We start from the raw sequence: 25,636 nt of genomic DNA, 5'->3' as shown, positions 1-25,636 counted from the left end.
TAAAGATTTTATTTTTTTCCTTTTTCTCCCAAAAGCCCCCCCAGTACATAGTTGTATATTCTTCGTTGTGAGTCCTTCTAGTTGTGGCATGTGGGACGCCGCCTCAGCGTGGTTTGATGAGCAGCGCCATGTACGTGCCCAGGATTCCAACCAACGAAACACTGGGCCGCATGCAGCAGAGTGTGCGAACTTAACCACTCCGCCATGGGGCCAGCCCCTCCATTGTGATTTTTGCTTTATCCCATGAACCATTCAGAAGTACAGTTTCTCTTTAAAAAAAGATTATAAATATCCTAAAAATCTTTCTGGCTAACTTTATAAGAAACTCTAATTTTATTTCATTAATCTCAAAGGGCATAATATGTGTGATAATAATTCTTTGAGATTGACTAAGACTTCTTTTGTAAATGTTGTCAATTTTGGTAAATGTTCTATGTGAGACTGAAAAGAATATATTTAATATTGGTTAATTTTAGGACTATATATGTTATGTTAGGAATATATAATACTACCTTTTTTTTCAGGCTTATCTATAGTTTAAAACAAGTGTGTTAAAAATCTACCACTGTATTTGTGCCTTTTAAAATGTCTTCTAGGGGCTGGCCCCATGGCCTAGTGGTTAAGTTTGGCATGCTCCACATCAGTGGCCTGGGTTCAGTTCCCGGGCATGGACCTATGCCACTCATTGGTAGCCATGCTGTGGCAGTGACCCACATACAAAACAGAGGGAGATTGGCATAGATGTTAGCTCAGGGCAAATCTTCCTCAAGCAAAAAGAGGAAGATTGGCAACAGGATTGCCTCAGGGACAATCTTACTCAGCAAAAAAAAAACCAAAATGACTTCTAGTAATTCTTTCAGATTTTGCTTGATTTCAGGGTTATTTTATATCTTCTGGTGAATTTTTCTCTTTTTTCTTCTTATACACTGTCATTAATCCTATAATATGAAATCTATGAGACAACTGGTATTCTAGTCCCCTTTTTGTGAGTAAAAACACTGAAGCAATATTTATATATGTATATCTCCATAAAAAGTATACATATGTATGTGTAAATAATGTTTATGTAACAGTATCAGAAGGTGAAATTGGGTTCCAGCTTGGCTGAAGAAGAGGACGAATGTTGAGACTAAGACTGATGATGTTACAAAGTGGGTCAGTATTCTTTGAGAGAGGAAGGAAGGAACTTACAAATGAAAGAATGTGGAAGCAGGAAAAAAACGTAGAAATAAGGAAAATGTGACTGATGAAAGTTACAATGATAGAGTCAGTACTGTGTGAATAATGGAATCTCAGAATTTTAAATTACTTGTTTTTAAGTGAAGGACCATGTCTCATTTATCTTTTTTTATCCTCAGAAGCTACTGGAGTACCAGTCACCTCCTAGGCACTTAGATTATTTTTGAAGTGAAATAAAATAAAAATCATAGTTTTTCAGAACAGACTACTGAAGTATCCCAGAAAGGTTAGGTTACTTTTCCTTTGTTGTATTACTTTGTACAGTTACAAAGGAATCAAATTTTAGTTATTCTCTCTTTAAATAATAAGGACCCAGAAAATTGAAACTTACATCTGAACAATGAGATGAAAATTTTAGAACAGATTTTTTTGTCTGAACTCTTTTACTTTCTTTTTTTAGATTAAGTTAGAGTATGAAGGAACGTTATTTTCTGAGTGGAGTGTGCCAGGAACTTGTTCTATGAAAAATAAAAGGTAAGATTTTTGCTGTGAATGTCAATGTATGTGTGTATTTACATGCAAAAAAGCATTCATATAGTGTGGACATTCAGATTTGAGACTGTAATTTAATGTAAATTTCTTCCCATTAAATAGATGTGAAAAGAAAGACAAAATCACTTTAAAAATAGAAGTAAAATATTGCTATATTTAAAAATTTTTCTTATTAGCATACAATTCAAATTTTTAGGCTTAAAAAGTAGTAGGGGAATTTTTATTAATCTCATTTGCATCTATTCTTATTTCTCTTTTCTGTCCTTTTTGATTGCTAGATCACCCAAGACAGAACTGCGTTGTCCTCCTGGTATTCAGATTATAAAACCAATTGTGACAGGCCCAGTAAGTTGATTTTAGTGATAACTTATGAAATCGTTTTTTAAAATTGAGGTAACATTGGCTTATAACATTACATAAATTTCAGGTGTACATCATTATAGTTTGATTTCTGTGTAGACTACATCATGTTCACCACCCAAAGTCTAATTACCATCTGTCACCACACACATGTGTCCTGTCATCCCTTTCACTCTCCCCTTTCCCCCTCTCCCTCTGGTAACCACCAATCTAGTCTCTGTATCTATGTGTTTGTTTGTTGTTTTTATCTTCCACATAGGAGTGAAATCATATGGTATTTGGCTTTCTCCGTCTGACTTATTTCACTTAGCATAATTCTCTCAAAGTCCATCCATGTTGTTGCAAATGGCAAGATTTCATCTTTTTTTTTATGGCTGAGGAGTATTCCATTGAGTATATATACCACATCTTCTTTGTCCATTATCCATTGATGGTCACTTAGGTTGTTTCGGAGTCTGGGCTATTGTGAATAATGCTGCAGTGAACATAAGGGTGCATAGATCTCTTTGGATTGTTGATTTCATGTTCTTTAGATAGATAACAAGAAGTGGAATAGCTGGATTGTATGGTATTTCTCTTTTTAATTTTTTAAGAAATCTGCATACTATTTTCCATAGTGACTGCACCAGTTACATTCCCACCAGTAGTATATGAGGGTTCTCTTTTCTCCACATCCTCTCCAACACGTGTTATTTCTTGTCTTTTTAACAATAGTCATTCCAATTGGCATGGGACGATATCTCACTGTAATTTTGAATTGAATTTCCCTAATAATTAGTAATGTTGAACATCTTTTCATGTGTCTGTTGGCCATCTGTATACTTTCTTTGGAAAAATGTCTGTTCAGATCCTCTGCCCATTTTTTAATTTAGTTGTGTGTTTTCTGTTGTTGAGATGTATGATTTCTTTATATACTTTTGATATTAATCCCTTATCAGATATATGATTTGCAAATATCATCTCCCAATTATTAGGTTGTCTTTTCATTTTGTTGATGGTTACCTTTGCTGTACAGAAGCTTTTAAGTTTGATATAGTCCCATTTGTTTATTGTTTCATTTGTTTCCCTTGCCTGGGGAGGCAAAATATTCAAAAAGGTACTGCCAAGACCAATGTTGAAGAATGTACTGCCTATGTTTTTCTTCTAGGAATTTTATGGTTTCAGGTCTTACATTCAACATATGAAATCCTGAATAACCATCCATGTTACATTTAATTTTGCCTTTTTTTGAGCTTTCAACCTAATTTAACCTGTTTTATATAGTATAAATTGTAACTATAAATGAGATATTTTAAAATTATTATCAATGTCACTAATTTTTACATGTTATGTTATGAAATGAGATATGATTTTTACCTTAGCCTTTTTGTTAATAAGTATTTTAAAGCCCCAGTTACAACCTTAATGATAATAGTACTCCCAGCTGAGTGGATCTCATGTTATGTACTCTTATGACAATACCCAGAATTAAGAGCCATTTCTAGCAGATTTGTTTTTAATCCACTATATTGTCTTCAATTCAAGAAAGCATATGTGAATGCAAATAAATGAGAATGGTGTTGAATCCTCTCTAGTTTACAAGAAAAGTAAAGCATTTTAAATAATTGGGACTTTATTAATTAGTAACAAAGTACTGTCGACACACCTCACAGCTGAGGTTCCTACACAAGTGTCTAAAGCCACTAATCTAGAGACTCATTGTGACAAATCCCGCCTTTAAACTTTAGAACTTGTGCCTTCTTTTTATTTAATAATATTATTTTCAGGGAACAAGTAGACAGTGATATAGGAGAGGCCAGATAAATATTAATTCATTTTTTAATCCCTATAGAGCAAAAAATATTTGAATTTGGCTTTTTGAGTTTACAAGTGTCTACCAGTTTCAAGAACACAACTCCTGAGGAAGTAAAGGATTTCTTTCCCTTTTGTTCTATGTTGGAAACCATATAAATGTGTAATGTTATGTAAAAAATATGCATACACAAATATGTGCATATATAGGAATATCTTTGTTATTTATGTATAGTGTCATCAGATCTTACAACCTTTAAGAAGGAATATGAGACTTTTGAAATACACTCAAAAGCACTCACTTATAACAATGAAAAATATCTCCAGGCTTTGCTACAAGTCCCCTGGTGAGCAAAACATCCCTGGTGGAAAACCATTAAATGAGAAAATTAATCGAATTGTGTATTGGTGAGAAAGACTGTACAGGAAACTCACCATTTTTCTTTATACACTCACAGAGAACACTTCTGTGACCAGGTGCGTGTGGTGGGGATGGTTACATACTGACCAATTCTCTAACACCAGGTGGGTGTCCTACAATTTAAAGTTCTGGCACTGTCTACCTGGAGTTAATGTCACATATCACAAGTTAAGGGATCAGTCCCACCAGACCACCCCCACTTCAGATGCCAATCGCAAGTCCCAGGTTTTCACCTGTACTTCTGACTGACTGGCTATAACTCCAGATTCCCACAGCCTTCTCCTTAGGCTCAATAATTTGCTAGAAGAACTCACAGAACTCAGGGAAACACATTTTCCTGTTATAATAAAGGATATGATAAAGGATGCAGATGAACAGCCAGATGAAGAGGTATATATGGCAAGGTCCAGAAGGGTCCTGAGTGCAGAAGTTTCTGTCTTCGAGAGTTGGGGCGCGTGACCCTGCCAGCACGTGCACGTGTCCACCAACCTGGAAGCTCTCCGAATCCCATGCTTTAGGATTTTCGTGGAGGCCTCATCACGTAGTATTAACTGACTTTCCAGCCCCTCCCCTCTCTCCAGAGGATGGGAGCTTCAGCTGAAAGTTCCAAGCTTCTAATCCTGGCTTGCTCTTTCTGGTGACCAGTTCCCTATCCAAGAGCCCACCCGGAATTGTCTCATTAGAACAAAAGGGATTTAGGAGCACTTGTGTCAGACACCCATATTACTCTGGAAATTACTAGAGTTTTAAGAGTCTATGTCAGGAACTGGGGTCAAAGACCAAATGTTATATATATATATATATATATATATATATCACATCTTTTGCCCACCCTCCTCCCCCATTCCCCTATGGTAACCACCAATCCAATCTCTGTTGCTATGTGTTTGTTTGTCATTGTTTATATCTTCTACTTGTGAGTGAAATCATATGGTATTTGACTTTCTCCTTCTGAATTATTTCATTCAGCATAATACCCTCAAGGTCCATCCATGTTGTCACAAATGGCTGGATTTCGTCATTTCTTATGGCTGACTAGTAGTCCATCGTGTATAAATACCACATCTTCTTTATACATTCATCCCTTGATGGGCACCTAGGTTGCTTCCAAGTCTTGGCTATTGTGTATAATGCTGCAATGAACATAGGGGTGCAAGTATCTTTATGCCTTTATGTTTTCAAGTTCTTTGGATAAATACCCAGCAGTGGGATAGCTGGATCATATGGTAGATCTAGTCTTAATTTTCTGAGGATACTCCATACTGCTTTCCATAATGGCTGCACCAGTTTTCACTCCTACCAGCAGTGAACAAGGGTTCCCTTCTCTCCACACCCTCTCCAACATTTGTTGTTTCCTGTCTTGTTAATTATAGCCATTCTGACCAGAGTGAGATGATACCTCATTGTAGTTTTCATTTGCATTTCCCTGATAGCTAATGATGTTGAGCATCTTTTCATATGCCTGTTGGCTATCCATATATATTCTTTGGAGAAATCTCTGTTCAGATCTTTTGCCCATTTTCTAATTGGATTGTTGGTTTTTTTGTTGTTGAGATGTATGAGTTCTTTGTATATTTTGGATATTAACCCCTTATCTGATAAATGGTTTGCAAATATCTTCTCCCAATTGTTAGGTTGTCTTTTCGTTTTGTTGATGGTTTCCTTTGTTGTGCAGAAGCTTTTTAGTTTGATGTAGTCCCATTTGTTCATTTTTTCTTTTGTTTCCCTTGCCTGGTCAGACATGGGACTTGAAAATATGCTGCTCAGACCGACGTCAAAGAGCGTACTCCCTATGTTTTCTTCTAGAAGCTTCATGGTTTCGGGTCTTACATTCAAGTCTTTAATCCATTTTGAGTTGGTTTTTGTGCATGGTGTAAGGGAATGGTCTACTTTCATTCTTTTGCATGTGGCTGTTCAGTTTTCCCAACACCCTTTATTGAAGAGACTCTCCTTTCTCCAACGTATGCTCTTGGCTCCCTTGTAGAATATTAGCTGTCCATAATGTGTGGGTTTACTTCTGGGCTCTCGATTCCATTCCATTGATCTGTGTGTCTGTTTTTGTGCCAGTACCATGCTGTTTTGGTTACTATGGCTTTGTAGTATATTTTGAAATCAGGGAGTGTGATACCTCCAGCTTTATTCTTTTTTCTCAAGAATCCTTTGGCTCTTCGGCGTCTTTTGTTGTTCCATATAAATTTTAGGATTCTTTGTTCTATTTCTGTAAAAAATGTTGTTGGAACTTTGATAGGGATTGCATTGAATCTATAGATTGCTTTAGGAAGTATGGACATTTTAACGATGTTAATTCTTCCAATCCAAGACCACAGAATATCTTTCCATTTCTTTGTGTCTTCTTTGATTTCTTTCAAGAATGTTTTATAGTTTTCAGTGTACAGATCTTTCACCTCTTTGGTTAAGTTTATTCCTAGGTATTTTATTCTTTTTGTTGCAATTGTAAATGGGATTGTATTCTTAATTTCTCTTTCTGCTACTTCGTTGTTAGTGTATAGAAATGCAACCGATTTTTGTATGTTGATTTTGTATCCCGCGACTTGACTGTATTTCTGTATTGTTTCTAAAAGTGTTTTAGTGGAATCTTTAGGGTTTTCTAGATATAAAATCATGTCGTCTGCAAAGAGTGACAGTTTCACTTCTTCTTTTCCAATGTGGATAACTTTTATTCCTTTTTCTTGCCTGATTTCTCTGGCTAGGACTTCCAACACTATGTTAAATAAGAGTGGTGACAGTGGGCATCCTTGTCTGGTTCCTGTTCTTAGAGGGATAGCTTTCAGTTTTTCTCCATTGAGAATGATATTTGCTGTGGGTTTGTCATATATGGCCTTTATTATGTTGAGCTGTTTTCCTTCTACAGCAATTTATTTAGAATTTTTATCATAAATGGATGCTGTATCTTGTCAAATGCTTTCTCTACATCTATTGAGATGATCATGTGATTTTTATTCTTCATTTTGTCAATGTGGTGTATCACGTTGGTAGATTTGTGGATGTTGAACCATCCCTGCATCCCTGGAATGAAACCCACTTGATCATGATGTATGATCTTTTTAATGTATTGTTGTATTTGATTTGCTAGTATTTTGTTGAGAATTTTTGCATCAATGTTCATCAGTGATATTGGCCTGTAATTTTCTTTTTTTGTGTTGTCCTTGTCTGGTTTTGGTATCAGGATAATGTTGGCTTTGTAGAATGAGTTAGGAAGCCTCCCCTCCTCTTCAATTTTTTGGAAGAGTTTGAGAAAGATAGGTATTAAGTCTTCTTTGAATTTTTGGTAGAATTCACCAGGGAAGCCATCTGGTCCTGGACTTATATTTTCGGAGGTTTTTGATTGCTGTTTCGACCTCCTTACTGGTGATTGGTCTGTTCATATTTTCCACTTCTTCTTGGTCCATTTTTAGAAGGTTGTATGTTTCTAAGAATTTATCCATTTCTGGTAGATTATCCAATTTGTTGGCATATAGCTTTTCATAGTATTCTCTTATTATCTTTTGTATTTTTTTTAAAAAATTGGCACCTGGGCTAACAACTATTGCCAATCTTCCTTTTTTTTTTCTTTTCAAAGATTGGCACCTGGCCTGACAACTGTTGCCAATCTTTTTTTTTTTCTGCTTTATCTCCCCAAACCCCACCCTGTACACAGTTGTATATCTTAGTTGCATATCCTTCTAGTTGTAGGATGTGGGACGCTGCCTCAACGTGGCCTGAAGAGCAGTGCCATGTCTGCGCCCAGGATCCGAACCCTGGGCCGCCGCAGTGGAGCGCACGAACTTAACAACTCCACCACAGAGCCAGCCCCTATCTTTTGTATTTCTGAGGTGTCTGTTGTAATCTCTCCTCTTTCATCCTGATTTTATTTATTTAAGCCTTCTCTCTTTTTTTCTTGGTGAGTCTAGCTAAGGGTTCATCATGATAAATTCTTAATATAAAGAGTAGCTAAAGAATTGAACTGGTATTATATGAATATTTATTAGTTCTATTCTGAAATTTATTCATTGTACTTCCTCTAACTTTAGATAATTAATTTAGTTCCTCTGTGACTTTTATGCCTCTGTCCAAATTTGTGTTTATTTAAAGTTAATTTAATATATCATAGTTTCTTTTGCATTTTCTTTTAGGACTTAGAAGAAGAACGCTATTTATCTGTGGACAGTTCTCATACTTGCTTTCTGTGGTATTATAAAGTTATGTAAGTAATGCAATATTGAATACAAAGGTAATTAATGCTTTTGAAGAGTATTTAGCTTTAACTTTTAGTTACTAACCACAAATTCATTATCTACATTATAGTTTCCATATAAGCTTTCATTCACCAATCAGGATATCCTCAAATATATTGCCAAACTAATATTGAAGAAGAAACAGTAAAAATAACAATAGCAACTGCTATTTGAACATATTCTGCTTCTACATGTTCATACTTTATGTAAATATCTCTCTCACTTCTTGTAACAACATAAACATAAGTATTATCATCTTTTTTTATAAGTGAGGAAATGTAATCTTGGATAGTTCAAATAATTTGCACAAAAAAACACAGCTTCTAAAAGACAGCACTTTATGTGACTCTGGTTTTTAAGAGTACAGAGCTCTTTTATTTCTATTACATATATTATATTCCAAAAGGACTTGTCTTGGATAGCTCTTCAAACTTGTTTTAACATAAGAGTGAATGAACATTAAGAAGGGAAAACTGGTACAAGAAGAAAGAATTAACTGCATTATAAAATCATTCGATAAGTAAAAAGCATCAATGAATCAGAATATTTCTTAGTATCATAGTCAAGGCAGTATTCTAAGCACTGTCTTGTGTGGCCTCTGCTCTCCAGACAACTGTAACATACCCAGTTCTTTTTATCTACTTAACATCCCTTCCTTTGGGGGAACCATGCCTCCCGTATTCTGTGATGAAATTGATAATTTCATGTGATTTGTGTGTTACTAACTCTACAACTCCACATTTCATTGGCCACAGTGATTATTCGAGGACTAGCACATGACCCAGGCAGCAGCTGTCAGAATACTCATATCTTCAGTAAAGCATGGTTGTTGCTGATAGTGTCATTATCCTGGTTCACATGGTTCCTTAAAGTCAGATGGCTCTGCAGTTTATGTACAATTTTTGGATTGAAAGTTCTAATAACTAGATTTCAGCAAAGCCCCACCAGGAGTACACATTTAGCCACTCTTCTCTGAATTACTGCCACCTTCCCAGAGTCTTACCAAGAAGCAAGGATTGAGTCTCTGGTACTCATGACACTGGCAGGCTTCTGTCCTTTTTGGGAGTTTGGGAGATGCTAATTACCAGCTTTTCCCCTGTGTGTTTTGAAGACTTGAGAAATAGAAAAGTGAAAATATGGTGATAAAAATTTCTGGTACAGCTGAATTGGAGAATAGAACCTGCCTCTGTTTCCAAATGGGCTACTGTCTACTTCCCTGAGGAGAGTGACCCTGGGAACCATCAGAGAGGAGAATCTGCCAAGAAAGTGTTTATAGGCAGTTTCATGGGTTTCCAGTCTCACTCTGAGCCTCAAGAGCTGGTGAAAGAGACAGGCCTCCAGACTGCTCTGATCCAGATATGCTCCCTACACAAAAGCAAAAACAGAAGGAGAAGCACTTACCCGGGGGGACAGACAGGATAGCCCAAAAGAGAGAAATCAGTGGGAGCTGTTGTTCTGTTACATAGGTTGTAAAAATGTTCACAATCTATCTCCTGTAAAAATACCATTTCACAAATAAAAATAAAACTAATACCCCTGTATCCATCATACAAATCAAAAAACAAAACCCATTCCCAGGACCTTAGAATCTGCTTTATGTCCATCCTGATCACATCCTATTTATCCCCCAAGAGTTAACCACGATCCTGAATATTGTATAATAAATGATGCCCTTGCTTTTTTAAAAAATAGTTTACCAATAATAACTGATTGTATTAAATCATTTAGTTTTGTCAGTTTTTGAATGTTATTTAAATTGAATGATATTGTATGTATTCATCTGTGGATTCTTTCTCTAAACATTATGTTTTTGATACTCGTCCATGTTTAAACAAGAATCTTTAGTTCTTGCATTGTAACTGCTCGATGGTATTCCATTGTGTGTCTGTTTTTGCTCATTCTGCTGCTGCTGCATTTATTCGCAGCATGGTGCCTTGCTCCTCGAAGTGTGGTCCAAGGACCAGCACACTAGCATCACCTGGGAACTTGTTAGAAATGCAGAATCTCGGGCCTCATTTCAGACCCGTGGGATCATAATCTGCATTTTCACAAGATCCTGCAGCCATTGGTATGGACATTAGTGTTTGGGAAGTACCAATCCAAGGCACACAAATGAAAGTTTCTCTAGGGTATAGACCTAAAAGTAAAATTGCCTAAAAATAGAATATGCTCTGGTTCAACTATATAGGCAAGGCCTAAATGAGTTTTGAAAAGGTTGTCCAAATTTATACTTATGTCGGCAGTAGATGAAAGCTCCTCACCAACACTTACTATCTTTATAATTTTTCTGATCTAGCAGGTGTGGAATTATGTCATTGCACTTTTTAGTTGCATTTCTGATTGCGATTGGGCACATTTTCATATACTCACGAGGAATTCTTTTCCTTCTCTGTTAAATGAGCATTTTTACCCATTTTTAAATTATTTTTATGTTCCATAATAATTTTTAAGATTTCATTATATTTTAATTACTAGGACATTATCATATTTGTAGAAATTATTTTATCTTAGTTTATGCAAATTTTCACTTCTTATGATCTCTATTGATAACAGTGGTCCTTACTATTGTAAGTGAATTCATCCACTCTTTCCCTTATCTTTAAATAGATAACATCTTTCCCTACCTCCAAGGTCATAAAATTAGTCTCCTGTGTTGTGTTTTAAAAGTTCTATATAGTTTGCCTGCTACAATTAAGTCCGTAATCCACTTAGAATTAGGTTTTGTACATGCTTTGAGATAGAGATCCAACTTTATTTTTTCTGCAGAAATACTTCATTTTCTCAGACTCATTTGTTGAACAATGTATTTATCTATAATGCCTACTCCGTCATAGATCACGTTTCCATGTATGCGTGGGTTTCTTTCCGGACTGACTGTCCTGTTCAGCTGATCTGTTTTTCTATACTTGAACAAATACTACATTCTCTTTATTACTATAACTTCATTTTTTAAATCTTGAGAAGTGATAGTGCAAGGACCCACCCCAGTCTGACCCCAACTCTTGTCCTTCTTCAGGAGATTCTTAGTTACATCTTGGGCCTGGTTTTCCTTCCTATAAATTTTTGGAATTGGTGTGTCAAATTCTGCAAGAGCTCTAGTTGGGATTTTTATAATTTGTCTAAATATTTTAATCAATTTGGAGAGTCTTTCTACTCAAGAATAATATATAACCCTCCATGTACTTAGGTCTTTTTGCATGTCTGCCAATAATATTTTGTAATTTTTCATAGAGGTGCCTGGACATGTTTATTTGGACTTACTCCTAGGTACTTTATATTTTTGTTGCTATTATAGTCAATTTTTTTAAATTACATTTTTTAAACTGTTGTATAGAATACAATGTACTTTTTTTTTTTTTTAAGATTGGCGCCTGAGCTAACAACTGTTGCCAATCTTTTTTTTCTTCTGCTTTTTCTCCCCAAATCCCCCCAGTACATAGTTGTATATTTTAGTTGTGAGTCTTTCTAGTTGTGACATGTGGGACGCCTGCCTCAGCATGGCCTGATGAGCAGTGCCATGTCCGCATCCAGGATCCAAAGCAGCGAAACCCTCGGCTGCTGAAGCGGAGCTCGCGAACTTAACCACTCGGCCACGGGGTCAGCCCCAGAATACAATGTACTTTTTTTTAATAAATTTTTTTTTTTTAAAGATTGGGACCTGAGCAAATAACTGACGCGGGGTCGGTGAGCCGAGGAGTCGAAAGAAAGATTTCTTACACTCTCAAGATCTGGCAGTAGTGCTCTTTTATTTAGAGAATAGAATAGCATGGGGACAGGACCCATGGGCAGTCAGAACTTCTGCTGCTGCTGCCGCTTCTGCTGCCCCCGCTGGCATGGGGACAGGGCCCATGGGCAGGCAGAGCCGCTGCTGCTGCCCCTGCTGGCATGGGGACAGGACCCATGGGCAGGCAGAGCTGGTGCGTGGGGACAGGACCCACGGGCAGTCAGAGCTCCTGCTGCTGCCCCAAGTTGAGGGTTAGGGCTAATTTTATAAGGCATGGGTATGTGATTCATCTCTTTACAAGACAAAGAATATGTAAAAAAGTTAAAATGGTATCAGTGCCCGTTTGGTCTGGCCATTTGGCGGTCCCACAACTTTAGATAAGAATCAAACCGGACTGAGTAAATGGCAGAAGTCACCGCTTGAATTTTATCCTCGGCTAAAGACAAAGGAGGATTTGGGGGGGGGGTCAGTTACCTGAGGTTGCCAGACAGTAACCAACTTAAGTTCTTGCCTCTGGCATTGATTAAGAGCTTCTAGAGATAAGACCATCCCCCCTTCTTCCTGGCACAGAGAGGGAGGCATCTTCACAGATAGAGGTTTCCCTTAGAAATGTAAATGTTTCCCAACAAAGGGGCAAACAAATTCCACTCCTTGGAGCCTGAATCTCATCTGTAGTTTTAAAAGTAACCAGCCTAAAATCCTCATCATAAGCCATTTTAAAATTAAGCAGCCTAAAAATCCTCATCAGTGCCATGTCCATGCCCAGGATCCGATCTGGTGAAACCCTGGGCCGCAGAAGCAGAGCGTGCAAACTTAACCGCTCAGCCACGGGGCGGCCCTTACAATGCACTTTTGAATTGTCGATGAAAATAATCCATAACCAATCTATAAACGAAAATTTGAGTGAGTTTATTATGAGCTTAAATCTGAGGATTATAACCCGGGGCCTTTCTTCCCGAAGGGAGAAAGGGCACCAAAGAAGTGGGGTGCACAGACTGGTTATATACCCCCAGAGAGGATGTTTCACATAGGATTGAAATGTCCCTTTTACAGTAGTCGTGAGACTGCTCTGTCGGCACAGCGATTGATGGAAACAGCAGGTAGGTCTGCTGTCTTGGTGGACACAGCAGGGTGGCAGTCTGTTGTCTCCAGCTGAGTGGTCACTGGTGAGCTGGGTGGTCAAAGGTGAGTGCAGCAATCAGTTCCTAGCCTAAGGAAAAATGCTTATCCCTAAGGAAATGCTAATGTGGGGGGAAGTTGCACCTTTATGTCAAGGGCCTTTGTTCTGGCCATGGGAAATGTCTAAGCAGATATGCAATGCGTGCTCAATAGCCACAGTCAGGCCCTTTTGGAAAACAAAAACAAAGTCAGGCTGAATTAGGTTTATACCAAATGGCTTCCTCGTATACTCCAATATATCCTATTGCTTGCCATTTTTGTCAGAATGTTGATTTTCATATTCAGTAACCTTGCTGAATTCTTATATTCTGATAATTTACTTATATATTCTCTTGGAATTTTTACAAATCATATCACCTGTGAATAATGATGGTTTTGTTTATTCCTGTCCAATAAATATACCTTTTATTCTTTCATTCTTACTACCTGGCTAGAACATCAAACACGGTTTCCTAGAAGGGTGATAGCAGGACTCCTTGTCTGATTCCTGGCCTCAAAAGGGAGGCTCTCCCTATTTTGTGTAATACTTGTTACAGGCTACTGATGCGGGGTCGGTGAGCCGAGGAGTCGAAAGAAAGATTTCTTTGACTCTCAAGATCTGGCAGTAGTGCCCTTTTATTTAGGGAATAGTGTAGCATGGGGACAGGACCCATGGGCAGTCAGAGCTTCTGCTGCCACCGCTTCTGCTGCCCCCGCTGGCATGGGGACTGGGCCCATGGGCAGGCAGAGCTGGTGCGTGGGGACAGGACCCAAGGGCAGTCAGAGCTCCTGCTGCTGCCCCAAGTTGAGGGTTAGGGCTAATTTTATAAGGCATGGGTATGTGATTCATCTCTTTACAAGACAAAGGAAAGAACATGAAAAAAGTTAAAATGGTATCAGTGCAGGTGGGGTCTGGTCTTTGGGTGATCCCATGACTTTTAGACAAGAATCAAATCGGATTAAGTAAAGGTCAGAAGCCACCACCCTAAATCAGTTATATGGGATTGCCAGACAGCAACCAACTTAAGTTCTTGCCTTCCCCATTAAGAGTTTCTAGGGATAAGGTCATCTCTCCTCTTCTTCCTGGTACAGAGAGGGAGGCACCTTTTACAGATAGAGATTTACCTTACAAATGTAAATGTGTCCCAACAAGGGCAAGTTCCATTCCCCAGAGCTTCCCTCCCTGTCCCAGTTTATCAAAAGCAATCAGCCCAAAACAATCCCGATGCCAAAGAGACGTATCTTGGGGTGGCCAATTTCAGGTCCCTACAAGCTCATCCACCCTTCCTTCACAAATGCAAATGTCTCTCAAAAGGGCAAGCAAAATTCCAGTCCTCGGAGCCTGCTTCTCATCTGCAGTTTTAAAAGTAACCAGCCTAAAAATCCTCATCATAAACCATTTTAAAAGTAAGCATCCTAAAAATCCTCATCACTACGAGTTGACCTTTACCTGGTTGAGGAAGTTCCCTTCTTTTCCAAACTGGTGATGAATTTTCCTTATGAATCAGTGTTGAAATTTATTCAAAGTTTTTTCTGCTTCCACTTAAAAGTTATGTGTTTTTTCTCTTTTACTATGCTAATATGATGAATAACAGTTATCAATATTTCCATATTAAACTAACCTTGTATTTCTGGAAGTGGCCAACTTTGTCTTGATGAATCATCTTTCATAGACATTGGTGGGTTCTGTATACTGTTTATATAATATTATATAATAATAATAATAAATTATTTATAAGTAGAAATAATTATTAAATAAATTTAATAATTCTGTTTAAACTTTAGTTATTTTAAACTTTAAAATCATTTTAAACTGTCTAATGTTCATAGACATAGGTGGGTTCTGTTTACACTACCGCTGTTTGTGGTCTTGTTCTGTTAGCTTTTGTGTGTGCGCATATTCATGAGTGAGAGTGGCCTGTGGTTTCCTCCCTCATACTATCCTTTTCTAGTTTTTGTGTCAAGACTGTGCTAGATTCATCATGTGAGTAGGAGTAGTCATTCTTTTCTATTCTCTGAGAGATTTTGTATAAGATTGGAAACATATGTTCCTTGAGTATTTGATGTAAACTTGCATAGAAATCCTTGGATCTGGATTTGTTTGTGTGTCTGTGTGTGTGTGTGTGTGCATGCGTGTGTATGTGAGGCGGAGGTTTCCTAACTGTTAATTCAATTTCTTTGATGGCCATAGGGCTATTTTAGAGTTCTAATTCTTGTAAAATCCATTTTTGTTAGTATTTTTCTAGGAGTTTATCCATGTCTTTGGTTATCAATTTTAGTATCAATTTAATGTCATAAAGTTGTCTATAATATCCTTTTATATTTGTTTAACCTTTGAGGTAGTTGTAGTTATGCCTCTCTTTAACATTTCCTATATTTTTATTTGTGCCTTCCTTCTGTTTTCTTGTTCCTCCTAGAGGTATTTCTATTTTATTAATCTTTTCAGAGAACTGGCTTTGTTGAGTTTTTCTCTTGTTGTCCATTTTACCTTAACTCATGTTTTTCATTATTTTCTTCTTTGAGTTTGTTTTCCTAAAAGTTATTAAATTGGCTATTTATCCCAGTAGGCTTGAGGCTTTCTTTTTTCTAACATATGTGTTAAGGGAATAAATTTTCTTCTAGCATCTGTTGAAGAAAAGTCTTTTTCTTGTTTCCTTCTTCTGCCCAAAGCCCTCCAGTAAGTATTCTATATTCTGGTTGTAGGTCCTTCTGGCTGTGCTATGTGGGATGCCGCCTCAGCATGGAATGATGAGCGGTGCCCATGTCCATGACCAGGATCCAAACGGGCAAAACACTGGGCCACTGAAGTAGAGCACACAAACTTAACCACTCGGCCACGGGGTCAGTCCCCATATGAGTCTTTTAAATTATTATTTGGTTATTGAATTCTAGCCTAATTGTATTGTGATCAGAGAAGTGCTGGAATCTAATTTTTGGCCCAGCATGCAGACAATTTTACAAGTGTCTCATGTGTACCTAAAGAAAATATATTTTCCTATTGTTGGGTGAAGCATTCTATTCGTGTCCAGTAGGCCAGGTGTGTTGAGTGCACTGTTCAAATCTTCTGTGTGTTTGACTTACTGTCAACTTGATCTATCCATTAAGGAGGGAGCTGTGCTAAAACTTCCCACCATGATGACAGACATGTCACTTTTCCTTGTAAGTACCTACATTTTGCTTTATATTTTGAAGTTATCTTTTAGGCATATATGATTTTAAAATTATTAAGCCCTTTTGAAGAATTGGAACTTTATTTTTAGTGGCCTTTTTTCTTACTTATAATGCTTTTTATTTTTTGCCTTATGTTCTGTTTTGTCTTATGGTAATATATTCATGTGTCTTTATCCTTTGATTTTCAATTTTTCTATAAACTTATATTTTAGGTGTTTCATTTGTAAATGATGTAAAACTGGATTTGCTATGTTTTCTAGTATGACAGTCTTTGTCCCTGAATTAGGCAGTTTAGTGCATTTATCTTTAGTGATTACCTATGTATTTAAATTTATATCTATGGTAGAAATAAATGTCCTTTCTATTTACCTTCTTAAAACTCTTTACATCTTTAGAATGTTTTAATTCTAATCATGACTTAGTTAATATTTTTGTTCTTGTCAGTTCTTTTCTCCTTTTTTCCTTATTCAATTTTTCTTCATACTTGTTTAGAAATTATAAACTCTATGTCTGTCTAACATGACACTCCAGTAATTTCAACATATATAAAGTCTAAATTTAATCAATACATTTATTCTTCTCTCAAACAATACAAGAATTTTTAGAATAGTTTAATTCTGATTATATCTCTCTCAACTTATATCCCATTGTATCCAGTATATTGTTTTTTTATTTTTATTTTTTTTAAAGACTTTATTTTTCCTTTTTCTCCCCAAAGCCCCCGGTACATAGTTCTATATTTTTTTTAGTTGTGAGTTCTTCTAGTTGTGGTGTGTGGGATGCTGCCTCAGCATGGCTTGATGAGCGGTGCCATGTCTGTGCCCAGGCTCCAAACCGGTGAAACCCTGGGCTGCCGAAGTGGAGTTTGAGAACTTAACCACTCAGCCATGGGGCTGGCTTTATTATGGGGCTTTATTAGTTTATTTTTACCCTTTCAAATTTGACATTGTTATCAGCATATTATACATTTATAGAAGCATTCCTCTTTTGTCTCCGTCCTATCTGGGTTTACTTTCTTCCGCATGAAGTACATCACTTAGAATTTTGTTTAGTGACGTCATCTGTCAATGGTAAATACTCAGATTTTGTTTGTCATAAAATGTCTTTAATTTTATTCTAAAAAGAGTTTTTCTGGGTAAATCTAGTTTGGCAGTTATTTTTTCTCAGGTTATGAAGAAATTGTTCCATTATATGTTTGTTCGATATTGTCAACCATCAGGATAATTACATTTCCTTTGTAGGTGATCTGTTCTTTTTTTTCTGTCTGCTTTGAAATATTCCACATTTGCTAAATATTTGCTAAATTGCTATGATTTGTGAGGTTATAGTACTTTGATTTGTGGTTGGGATTGACAATTATATATACCTATAGAATCATCACTAAAGCCACTTAGAGAATGTTTCAATCACCTCCAAAAGTTTTCTTGTGCACTTTTACAGACAGTCCCTCACCCAGAGGCAGCCTTCTTTCTGATTTAATCATCTGAGCTTAGTTTTCCATTTTTGAGTTTTATATAAATGTAGTTATAATGTATACACTCTTTTGTATCTGGCCTTTTATCCTCAATATAAGACTTTTTAGACAAACTCACGTTGTTGTATGTTTCAATGGTTTGTTCCTTTTTATTTTTAAGTAGTATAATTATACCTCAATTTGATCATCCATTTTTCTTTTGTTGCACATTTGAGTTGTTCCAGTTTGGGGCCTTTATGAATAAAGCTGCCATGTAAATTTTTGTACAAGTCTTTCTGCAGACATAGATTTTCATTTCTTTTTTGTAAATATCTGGGGTACAATTTCTGGATTAGGGGATTGGCAAGTATCAAACTTTGTAAGAAAAAGCCAAATCATTTTCCAAAGCAATTATTTACTGCAATTTATGAGCATTCCAGTTGCTCCATATTTTTGCCAATATTTAGTATTGTCATGATAGTAAGAATTAAATGCTATGTCATTGTGGTTAAAATTGGGATTCCTTCATGACTAATGATGTTGGGTATCTTCTCATGAGCTTATTGGCCACTCCTATATGGTTTTTTGTAAAATATATGTTCAAGTCTTTTATCTAGTTTTTAATTGAGTTGTTTGTCTTTTTACTAATGATGTGTAGTATTTCTTTATACAAATTCTACGTCAAATATATGTGTTGTGCATATTGTCTTCCAGTGTATGGCATGCCTTTTCATTTGCTTAATAGTGTCTTTCGATAAACAGAAATTTTAATTTTCGATTAAATTCTATTTATGTATTTTCACTTTTACAGTAAGTACTTATCTAATAAACCTTTGTCTACTCCAGAGATACAAAGATACTCTCCTAAGTTTCCTTCTAGAAGCTTTGTCATTTTAGCTTGTCCACTTAGATCTATGATCCACCTGACTTTATTTTTTTGTGTATGGTATGAGAATGGGTCAAAAGTTTCATTTTTTTCTCTTATGTTTATATGGCACTTTTTACAGCATTCTTTGTTGAAAGACTTTTCTTTTCCCATTGATTAGCTCTGTTACCTTGTAAAGAGTCAACTAATGTTGCAAGGTCAATTGTCTATATCTGGGTCTATGTCTGGATTTTGTTCTATTTTGTTGTTCTATTTGTCCCTCATTAATGCCAATACCACACTCTCTTGATTATTCCAGATGGTTATTATGTTTTAAAAACAGACACTATAAGTCTTCTAGTTTTGTTCTACTTGTTAACGATTACTTTGGCTGTTCTATGTCCTTTCCATTTCTCTTTAAATTTTTTTTCTTCTAAAGATTGGCACCTGAGCTAACAACTGTTGCCAATCTTATTTTTTCTGCTTTATCTCCCCAAATCCCCCCAGTACATAGTTGTATATCTTAGTTGCAGGTCCTTCTAGTTGTGGTATGTGAGATGCCGCCTCAACATGGCCTGACAAACGGTGCCATGTCCACGTCCAGGATCTGAACCAGCAAAACCCTGAGCCACCGCAGCGGAGCATGTGAACTTAACCACTCGGCCATGGGGCCGGCCTCTCTATTTAAATTTTAATATCAGCTTATTTCTACTAAAAGAATACTGAGATTTTGATTGACATACCATTGAATTTATAGATCAAATTGGAGAAAACTGACATAACAACAATATTGAGTCTTTTAATTCATGAACATGGTATATCTGTTTACTTAGGTCTTTTTTGGTTTATTTCTTCAAAGTTTTATAGCTTTCAGTTTGGAGGTCTTATACATATTTTGTTGAATTTATTTTAAAGTATTTATGTTTTTCATGCTATTGTAAATGGTGTTGCAAACTTTAGTTAGCAAACATCTTTACTTTCTTTTTGTAAAATACAATTTCTTTAACTCCAAATATTCCCTTTCTTGCTTTGGCTTATTCTTCTCTATTTTGTTTCTATCTAGTTGTTACTTTATCCTTCAAGTTAGACATTTTTTTCTGTCAATTTTTATTTAGATTTATTCACAGGTCTACCATTTTCTTTCTGAACAATGCTTCCGGTATCTCAGACATTCTTTCTCACGTTACTTTCTCTTTCTGAAGTATATCCTTTAAGAGTTCATTAAGGGAGTATTTTTTATGGATAAATTTTCACAGTATTTGTGCCTCTGAAAATGTCTTTATTTTATCTTCATTCTTGAAAAATAGTTTCTCTGGGAATACAAGTCTAGGTTGGTTTATATTTTCTCCCAAGGCTTACAATTATTTTCAATTGTCCTCTGGCTTCTACTATTGCACTTGAGAACTCTGCTGTCTGATGGTTTATCTTTTCAGGTAATCTGTATTTTCTCTGTGGCTGTTTTAAGAACTTATCCTTGCCTGTGGTGTTTCACTATTGTAGGTTTCTTTTTATTTATCTTACTTATGATTTCTGGCAGTTCTTGAATCTGAAGATTAGTGTCTCTCATCAATTCTGAAAAATTGAGTCATTATCTTTTCAAGTATTTGTTCTCTCTCATTGCTTCTCTTCTGTCTTTTTAGATTTTCATAATAGAAATGTATGTCACATTTTTCATTCTATCCTTCCTGACTCTTCAGGTCTTTTTATATTTTCCATCATTTTGTCTCCCATGATTTACTCTAGACTATTTTTTCATATATTTCTTTCAGTTCACTAATTCATCATCTGTTTCTAAAATTTTTAATGACTAAAATCCTACAATCTAGAGGGAACTACCATAGTATACTATTCTGCCATTTCTTCATCATTGCATCCAGAATTGGATCTTTGTTGGGCCCAGGGCAAAATGAAAATGTGAGTCCTCTTGTTCAAAAGGCAGGGGGAAAATACTGTTAAAAGTATTATATATAAAGTTTTCCCTTTCTTCCATGGTCATTCTCTACCTGTCATTGTGTTTTTTATGTGTCATGCTCTCATGGATGTGAGAATACTTTTGAGCCAAGTACCGACCCTCATAGTCTCCTGGTGATTCAGCATGTGTGCAGCCCACCAGCTGTCGTTTCCCTTCTCAATAGCCATTGAACTGACACATCTTGCCCCAGCCAAGCCTAGAGTCTGAAATCGTCAAGCCACATATTTTCCATAGAGTGAGCCTACCACATCAAGTCGTGGCAGATGGGCAACTCCCAAGGGTATTGCACTTCTGCACTGGGACACACCAGGTACTTGGGTTGGAAGTGAGCAAGAGCCCTACCCCTGCCAAGATGGGGCCTCCATCTGCCACACCACGATACTGCTAGCTATGGGTGGGACAGTTGCTGCCATGCCTGACTCCAACATGCCACAGGATTCATACACCCTACACTGACTACCTTCCCACACCTGAGCCCAGGGCCTCACCCAGGTCACATGTAAGGAAGATCATAGAGTATTTGTTTTTCTCCATTGGACTTATTTCACTTAGCACAATATCTTCAAGGTCCACGCAAAAAAGTAAAAGTATGTATGTATCACATTTTCTTCATCCACTCTTCTGTTGAAGGTCACTTAGGTTGTTTCCATATGTTGGCTATTGTGAATAATGTTACAATGAGCATAGGGGTGCAGATCACACAGAAGTAGGATTACTGGATCATGTGGTAGTTGTATTGTTAATTTTTTGAGGAACCTCCATACTATTTTCCATAGTGGCTGCACCAATTTACATTCCCACCAATGGCACACAAGTGTTCCCTTTCCTCCACAGCCTTGCCAACATATGTTATTTCTTGTCTTTTTGATGATAGCCATTCTGACAGATGTGAGGTGATATCTCATTGTGGGTTTGATTTGCATTTCCCTGGTGATAAGTGATGTTGAGCACCTTTTCACATCCCTGTTGGCCATTTGTATATCTCCTATGGAAACATGTGCCTTTAGGCGCTTTGCCCATTTTTTAATCAGATTGGTAGGGATTTTCTTTGCTTTGTTTTGTTTTGTTTGCTGTTGAGTTGTAGGAATTCCTTATATATTTTGGATATTAACCCCATATCTGGTATATGGTTTCCAAAATAATTTCTCCTATTCCATAGGTTACTTTTTCATCTTGTTCATTGCTTCTTTTGCTGTGCAGAAGCTTTTTAGTTTGATATAGTCCCACTGGTTGATTTTTGCTTTTGTTACTTGTGCTTTAGGTGTCATATTCAAAAACTCAGTGCCAAGACTGATGTCGAGGAGCTTTCTCACCTATGTTTTCTTCTAGGAGTTTACAGTTTCAGATCTCACATTTAAGTCTTTAGTTCATTTCAAGTTAATTCCTTCAGTGAGGTAAGATAGGGTTCCAGTTTCATTCTTTTTCATATGAATATCCAGTTTTCCCAACACCATTTATCAAAGAGACTATTCTTTCCCCATTTCTTGGCCCTCTTGACAAATATAAGGTGACTGTATATGCTTGAGTTTATTTCTGGGCTCTCGATTCTCTTACATTGGTCTGTGTATCTATGTTATGCCAGTAGCATACTGTTTTGATTACTATAGCTTTGTAATATAGTTTGGAATCAGGAAGCATGATGCCTCTGGCTTTATTCTTTCTCAAGACTACTTTGACTATTTGGGGTCTTTTGTGATTCCATGCACATTTTAGAATTTTTTCTCCTCTTTCTGTGAAAAATGCTATTGGAACTTTGATAAGGATTGCAGTGAATCTATAGAAGCAGCTTATAGAAGGTTTTGGGTAGTGTGAACCCTTTAACAATATTGATTCTTCTGATCCATTAACATGAGTTGGATATCTTTCCATTTATTTGGGTCTTCTTCACATTCTTTCTTCAGTGTCTTATGAGTTTTGGTGTGCAGATCTTTCACTTCCTTGGTTAAATTTATTCCTAATTATTTCATTGTTTTTGATACTATTGTAAATGGGATTATTTCTTTTTCTGCTTGTTTATTGTTTGTGTATAGAAACACAACTGATTTCTGTATGTTGATTTTGTATCCTTCCACTTACTGAATTTTTTGATTAGTCCTAACAATTTTTTGGTGGAGTCTTTAGGATTTTCTATATACAAAATCATATCATCAGAGAACAGAGACAATTTTACTTCTTCTTTTTCAATTTGGATGCTTTTTCTTCCCTGATTGCTTTAGTTAGGACTTTTTGTACTATGTTAAATAGGAGTGGTGAGAGTGGGCACCCTTCTCTTGTTCTTGATCTTAGAGGAAAAACTTTCACCATTTAGTATGATGTTAACTGTGGGCTTGTCATATATTGCCTGTATTATGTTAAGGTATGTTCTTTCTACAGCAAATTTTTGGAGAGTTTTTATCAAGAAAGGATGTTGTATTTTGTCAGATGCTTTTTCTGCATGTATTGAGATGATCATATGATATTTGCCTTTCATTCTATTAATGTGGTGTATTCACATTTATTTATTTGCCTATGTTAAATCATCCTTGCATCCTGGGATAAATCCCACTTGATCATCATGTATGATCTTTTCACTGCGCTGTTGAATTCAGTTTGTTAGTGTCGTGTTGAGAATTTTTGCATCTTTATTCATTGGAGATATTGGCCTGTAGTTTTCTTTTCTTGTGGTGTCCTTCTCTGCTTTGGTATCAGGGTAATGCTGTTCCTGTAAAATGAGTTTGGGAGTGTTCCCTCCTCTTCAGTTTTTTGGAAGAAATTGAGAAGGATTGGTATTAATTCTTCTTGAAATCTTTGGTAGAATTCACCAATGAAACCATCTAGTCCTGGGCTTTTCTTTGATGGGAAATTTTTACTTACTGGTCTAATATCCTGACTTGTTATTGGTCTGTCAGATATTCTATTTCCTCATGATTTAGTCTTGGTACATTGTATATTTTTAGGAATGTATTCATTTCTTCTAGGTTGTCAAAAATGTTGGCCTATAATTGTTCATAGTAGTCTCTTATGATCATTTGTATTTCTGTAGAATTGTTAGTAATGTCTCCAGTTTCATTTCTGATTTTAGTAGTTTGAGTCTTCTGTCTTTTTTTCTTAGTCTAGCTAAAGGTTTGTCAATTTTGTTTATCTTTTCAAAAAACCAATTCTTAGTTTCATTGATCTTTTCTATTCTTTTTCTGGTCTCTTTTTCACTTATTTCTGTTCTGATCTTTGTTATTTCCTTTCTTCTGCTAACTTTGGGCCTAGTTTCTTCTTCTCTTTCTAGTTCCTTGAGGGGTAAAGTTAAGTTGTTTATTTGAGGTTTTTCTTAGATGGGCATTTATCACTACAAACTTCCTTCCTTGAACTGTTTTTGCTACATCTCGTAAGTTTTGTTATATTGTGCTTCTTTTTTCATTTTTTGCAAGATATTTTTTGATTTTCCTTTTAATTTTATCTTTCACCCAATGGTTGTTCAGAAGTGTGTCATTAGTTTCCACATATTTGTGAATTGTCCAGTTTTTTTTTCATTTTATTGAGGTCATAATACTTTATAACATTATAAAATTTCAGTTGTACATTATTATTTGTCAGTCACCATATAAATATGCCCCTTTACCCCTTATGCCCACTGCCCAACCCCCTTCATCTCTGGTAACCACTAGTCTATTCTCTTTTTCCGTGTGTTAGTTTATCTTCCATATATGAATGAAATTGTACAGTGTTTGTCTTTCACTGTCTCGCTCATTTCACTTTATATAATACCCTTAAGGTCCATCCATGTTGTTATGAATGGGATGATTTTGTCTATTTTATGGCTGAGTAGTATTCCATTTTATATATATATCACATCTTCTTTATCCAGTCATCGGTTGGTGGGCACTTGGGTTGCTTCCACGTCTTGGCTATTGTGAACAATGCTGAAATAAACGTAGGGGTGCATAAGTCTTTTTGAATTGTTGATTTCAAGTTCTTTGGAAAATTCTCCAGTAGAAGGATAGCTGGGTCATATGGTATTTCTATTTTTAACTTTTTTTTTTTTAAAGATTTTATTTTTCCTTTTTCTCCCCAAAGCCCCCCGGTACATAGTTGTATATTCTTCGTTGTGGGTCCTTCTAGTTGTGGCATGCGGGACGCTGCCTCAGCGTGGTTTGATGAGCAGTGCCATGTCCGCGCCCAGGATTCGAACCAACGAAACACTGGGCCGCCTGCAGCGGAGCGCGCGAACTTAACCACTCGGCCACGGGGCCAGCCCCAGTCTATTTTTAACTTTTTGAGAAATCTCCATACTGTTTTCTATAGTGGCAGCACCAGTTTGCATTCCCACCAGCAGTGTATAAGGGTTCCCTTTTCTCCGCATGCTCTCCAACACTTGTTATTTTTTGTCTTCATGATTATAGCCATTCTAACAGGTTAAGGTAATACCTTAGTGTAGTTTTGATTTGCATTGCCCTGATTATTAGTGATGCTGAACATCTTTTCATGTGCCTTTTGGAGATCTGTATATCTTCTTTGGAAATATGTCCATTCATATCCTCTGCCCATTTTTTGATCAGGTTGTTTTTTTTGCTGTCCAGTTGTGAGAGTTCTTTATATATTTTGGAGATTAGCCCCTTGTCGGATATATGATTTAAAATATTTTCTCCCAATTGGTGGGTTGTCTTTTTGTTTTGTTCTTGGTTTCCTTTGCCTTGCAGAAGCTTGTTAGTCTGATGAAGTCGTACTTGTTTCTTTTTTCTTTTGTTTCCCTTGTCCAAGTAGACATGGTATTTGAAAAGATCC

At 36.4% G+C, this 25,636-nt stretch overlaps 1 protein-coding gene across 1 annotated transcript in view; it reads left to right on the top strand.

The window, feature by feature from the left end:
• The window catches only part of CATSPERE (catsper channel auxiliary subunit epsilon), a 253,986-nt gene that overhangs the window by 53,867 nt on the left and 174,483 nt on the right, over nt 1–25,636 (top strand). The window contains exons 3-5 of the mRNA XM_046678004.1: nt 1,640–1,713; nt 2,010–2,076; nt 8,437–8,507. Coding sequence (XP_046533960.1) covers nt 1,640–1,713; nt 2,010–2,076; nt 8,437–8,507 — 212 coding nt within the window. The remainder of the gene's footprint in view (nt 1–1,639; nt 1,714–2,009; nt 2,077–8,436; nt 8,508–25,636) is intronic.

This window comes from Equus quagga, chromosome 12, assembly GCF_021613505.1.
Source record: "Equus quagga isolate Etosha38 chromosome 12, UCLA_HA_Equagga_1.0, whole genome shotgun sequence".
NCBI lineage: Eukaryota > Metazoa > Chordata > Mammalia > Perissodactyla > Equidae > Equus > Equus quagga.
This window is presented reverse-complemented; position numbering and strand designations above follow the sequence as displayed.